The sequence below is a fragment of the Asparagus officinalis genome, chromosome 8 (assembly GCF_001876935.1).
Source record: "Asparagus officinalis chromosome 8, Aspof.V1, whole genome shotgun sequence".
Classification (NCBI taxonomy): domain Eukaryota; kingdom Viridiplantae; phylum Streptophyta; class Magnoliopsida; order Asparagales; family Asparagaceae; genus Asparagus; species Asparagus officinalis.
In genome coordinates, this window is record NC_033801.1 from 10,483,436 (window position 1) to 10,488,242 (window position 4,807).

Here is a 4,807-nt window from a genome sequence, read left to right on the forward strand (position 1 = left end):
AAGTGTCACTTTTTGGCAGGTTTTCAAGCAAAATCCTCTTTTTTAGAGGCGTTTTTGCTTAAAGCCTGCCAAAAAAGTGACCCTTTGGCAGGCTTTCAAGGGAAATTTTTTTTAACCAAACAGCCCCTAAAGAAGCCACGCCCTATATGACCAGAGGGTCCCACCACCAGGTGACTGGCCTCCTGTGGGGTGGATCCAAACCAAGCCCAAGCTCTCTGGTCTGGGTCCACTAGCCAGGTAAACCGCACACCCTGCTGTCCCCGTGCCCACAAACAGAATCAGGTAAATGTGTGGATGGGGATTCTACCGAGGGAGATAGGGGATAAAGCCCCTCCAAGATCTCCTTGTCTTAATCCCCTACGCCCACACTTTAAAACTTATCCGTCCTATACTTTGATTTTGACTGACTGACTTCTTAAATAAATTTTTTTGACCTTTTTATTCTCAATTAAACTCATCAGTTCTACCTAGTTGTAATATATGACAAATTTCATCAAAATATGAAAGGAGTTGAAAAGTTTTATAAACCACGTCACACTCTGTCAAAAACTATAGTGGCAATAAGATCCAAAGAAAAAACCTCTTGCAAATGGCTAGGGCTGTCCATTCAGGCCTAAGGCCCGGACCGGACCCCGGTCGTGCTAGCGCCTCGGTTAGAGCTGTCCATTCAGGCCCAAGTCCCGGACCCAACTTAGGTCAGGTTGCTTTAGCGGAGCCCGCACAAGACCAAGCCCGAAAAATAGCTAGGTCGGGGATGCCCGGGTCCAGGTCTAACTCTGACCGGGGCCCGGCTTCGGTGGCAGGGAATGGAACGGGCCGATTCGGCCTGGTCGACCCGAGGCTAAGCAGTCCAAATTTTTTATCGTTGGGCTAGGCGGCCCGGACCGGGCTCAGACCCGACCTAGTGCAACGGTTAAATTATAACTGTTGGACAAGCGGTCCGGCCCGGCCGACGGGAAAACAACCAGGTCTAAACGGTCAAAAAAGTGACCGTAGGACCGAGCGGCCCGAGCCTAGCCCAGACCCGGCTCGGTTCGGACAACCCCTATTCTTTTCTAGTGATTTATGTATTCATTCATCTTACATTCGAGATGAGATTGCTTTTCCTTTTTATATATATCTAATCATCAACCTACTGTCATCTAAAAAAACCAGAGGCTCAAAAGAAACTGATTTTAGAGAGAAAAAAACATCAAGTAAAATAATTACGGGTTTTTACATCAAAACCACGTTTAATTTTATCCAAATTAATAGTTACCACATTTAAAGGTTTTTTTATGTAAACCACCTTTACTTGCTAACATGTTTGTAATGTTACATCTTTTTTTACTGTTCACCCACGAAAAATCAGATATTTTCATTTTACCCTCATCTTCTTCCTTCCAACCCCTAACACTGGCCTCGTCCATTCTCCTCTTCTACAAACCCTAACTCTAATCCTAACCTATGGTCGCCACCTCCCCCAAAACCTAACCCGAACCCTTACCCATGTCCACCACCTCCCCCAAACCCTAACCTTGGTCCTAGTTCCCACTTGGAAGGAATGGGAGAGTGGGAGGTCAGCGAGGAAGAGGGAGGACGAGAGAGGGGGGAAGAGTTGGGGGAGGAAGGAGAGGGAAGAGGGGGAGGATAGGAGGATGAGGAGGCTAGGGTTAGGGTTAGGGTTAGAGGAAGGAGATGAAAAAAATAAGAAAATGGTGAGGGTTAAGTGGTCATTTCGCGTATTTTTTGGTTGAAAACTAGATTAGGTGTGACGTTACAAACATGTTAGCAACTTTAAAGATGATAAGTATCAATTTGGGTAAAAAGTAAATGTGGTTTTGATGTAAAAACCCAATAATTATTAAAAAAACTATCGATTACTTACTAATGATAATTGAGTAGAAGGTGTCAAGATATAATGTTCTGATCCAAGAAATGAACTCTAGCGATTAAAAATTTTACTAGAATCTTCAAATACTTCTAATAATTTTGTAAACTTTTGTGCTGCATACCAATCATCATCACTTATAAGATGTTCACATTTTGAAAGTTGGGAGTTAATGAAAACAGTAATTGGATCTTTACATGGAAGTCAAGCTTGTAACATATAACAAGTTGAATCCCAACGAGTTGTAAAATCACATGGAAAATTTCCAGGAGTTAAACCAAAATCTCTACATATTTGTTTGAAAGGTTGTGTTTTGCGACAAATAAAGCTTGAAGCATTTCTATTTTTTTCTATATGTGAATTAATTTGATTTAAATTAACCATCTTTTACACAAAGACTTATAAAATGACAAATACAATGAACATTGGACAAATTATCATATAAAACTGGATTTAAAGCACCCTTTAAATAATCTATTGCGACGTTATTACTAGATGCATTATCAAATGAAGCATTGAGAATTTTGTTATCTAATTCATAAGCTTTAGTTATTTCCATAGCTTGATCACCTGTCCACCCATCAAGAGGAAGAGTAAAAAAATCAAGAACTCTTTTTTGCATTATCCGATCAGTATCTGTCTAACGAACGATTATACAATAATAAGACATAAAAATTAGAGGTGCTGCCGAAATTTCCGCTGCAGAGGTGCTGCCGAAATTTTCACTGCGCACAACAAGTGGTATCAGAGCTTCATGTTTGGCTTGAGGTTTGTTCGAAGGATTCGGTGAAGGATTCCTATCTGAAGAGTTAGATCGACAACATGGGAGGTGGAGAATTGTGAACGTGGGATATCAACTAATCCATAAGAAATCGTGTTCGTCCAAACATCAGAAGTTAATACAACTTTAGTAGGCAAAGATGTTAGCATAGCAACTAAAAGCTCTTTATTTTTCTCATACAAGCAAAAAAAATGTCAGCTATGATAATGTTTTTAGGGATTTCCCCATATTTTGGTTCTAAAGCTTGGGCAGACTCCACAAAATCAGGATCCTCCCCCATAGTAAAATATTGTAGGTCACTGATAACAATATATTTTGTTAACACCTCTACCATTCTCTGATGATTGTATCTAAAATATTGAAAATATTCTCCAATTGTGCTTACTTGTGTTTCTAAGTCTTCTTCATCATTCTTGTCTACGCGCATGTGATCTTTAGAAGTGATGGTGTAATGAGCATATGAAGAAGGATAAGATTATCATTTTAATTTCTATGATATTTGTATTTACAAATTGTATATTTATAAGTGATTAATAATATGATTGAATTTTTGTCTAAATCTCGCATATCTTAATTACTCTTAAAATTTTCTTTTTTGAAAAAAAAAACTAATTTTAAGCAATTTTTTAAAAACAAAGAAAAAAGGGGCCCACCCAATACCCGGCCTGCTCGGGCCCGACCCGGCCCTCCGAGTCCAAGTCCGAGTTCGGGTCCAGGTCTGGGCCACCTATTTTTCTTGGCCGGACCCGTATTTCCAGATCAGGCTGGCCTGAATGGATAGGCCTACAAATGGCCTGCTAGTTGTTGCTTTGAGTCTTACCCAAAAGGCCGACGGTCGATCTATGCCTATGACATGTCTATCACGAATTTTTATTTATTAAACATTGCAATACTTATGTTATTTTTTTTCTAATACCGTGAAATCTTTTGTGTTGTTACTTGAAAAGAAAAGGTTGAAGAAAGAAAGAATTAAATAATAGAGGCATATAAGCACTAAGACAAAGATCTCCTCCGGCAGCTAATTAATAGGCCTTAATGACGAAGATTTGGAATGGTCCGCAGGCGGGACCCATTATTGTTGCTTTCTTTGGCCGTGAGCCGAACCAACCCTTATCTGATTGATTAATGAAGCACTAAATTAAGGACTTGGCTAATTAAAAATAATGATAAAATAACGAAAAACAACAATTAATTCCGCCAGATGAAGAATAAGTCAATACTGGGACAAATATCAATGTATATTTTAGATACAATTGTATGTGGATCTTAGAATTAAGGAATCTTGCTAATTAAAAAATATTGATAAGATAACGAAAAACAACAACTAATGCTACCAGATGAAGCTTAAGTTAATACTGGGACAAATATCAATGTACGTATCTTTTCACCAGAGCAATACAAAGATCTTGTCATTTATTTCTAAAAATTTTAATACTATCTTTATTTTGACAATCATCTATTTCTTAGCCTAAAAGCTCATATGATCAGATATGTAAACCAAAAGGATATTTAGAAAAAATGATGAAACAGAGAGAAATACAACTAAATACCCATCACTCAATTCGTTCAAAACAAAGATTTTAAGAACAATCAAAAAAGAGAAGGAAAAAAAAAGAAGGGAAATATACACAGAGAAATAAGGTGATCACAAAAAGGATAATACTTACCCGAGACGGAGTCGACGAATTGGCCGTTGATGAAGAGCTTGGTGAACTTGATCTCTGGCATCTTGTTGCTTTCTATATTGCCATGGCCATCCATCTTGAGATAGAGAGAGAGAGAGATAGACAGAGAGAGAGAGAGAGAGAGAGAGAGAGAGAGAGAGAGCTTGTATGTGGTGGAGAGAGTGTTGGACTATTTGTAGATGCTGAACGAATATACAAATTTAGCAAAAAGCCCCCAGTTAGGAGTCTGTTGCACAGAGCCCTTTCTTTGTTCTGGTTGGAACTATTCTTATTTCTGAATCAAATGAAAAATGTTGAACAAATTGTTTTTGGAACAACCAAGTTATTCAAGACTACAATATAATCGTTTCTGCACACAAAACCTTTTAAATTATTGATAATGCTCTTCATTTGTACTTGATAGTTATTATATGCAGTATCTTTATTAATGGAAGTTGAAAATTGGAGAAAGCTCAATCCAAGAGAAGTACT

General features: G+C 38.3%; 1 protein-coding gene across 1 annotated transcript in view; it reads right to left on the minus strand.

Annotated features, from left to right (window-relative positions):
* Window positions 1-4,485, minus strand: part of LOC109819737 (aldehyde dehydrogenase family 2 member C4-like) — a 13,687-nt gene extending 9,202 nt beyond the window's left edge. The window contains 1 exon segment of the mRNA XM_020385594.1: window positions 4,319-4,485. Within this exon segment, the coding sequence (XP_020241183.1) occupies window positions 4,319-4,412 (94 nt within the window). The 5' untranslated portion in view covers window positions 4,413-4,485.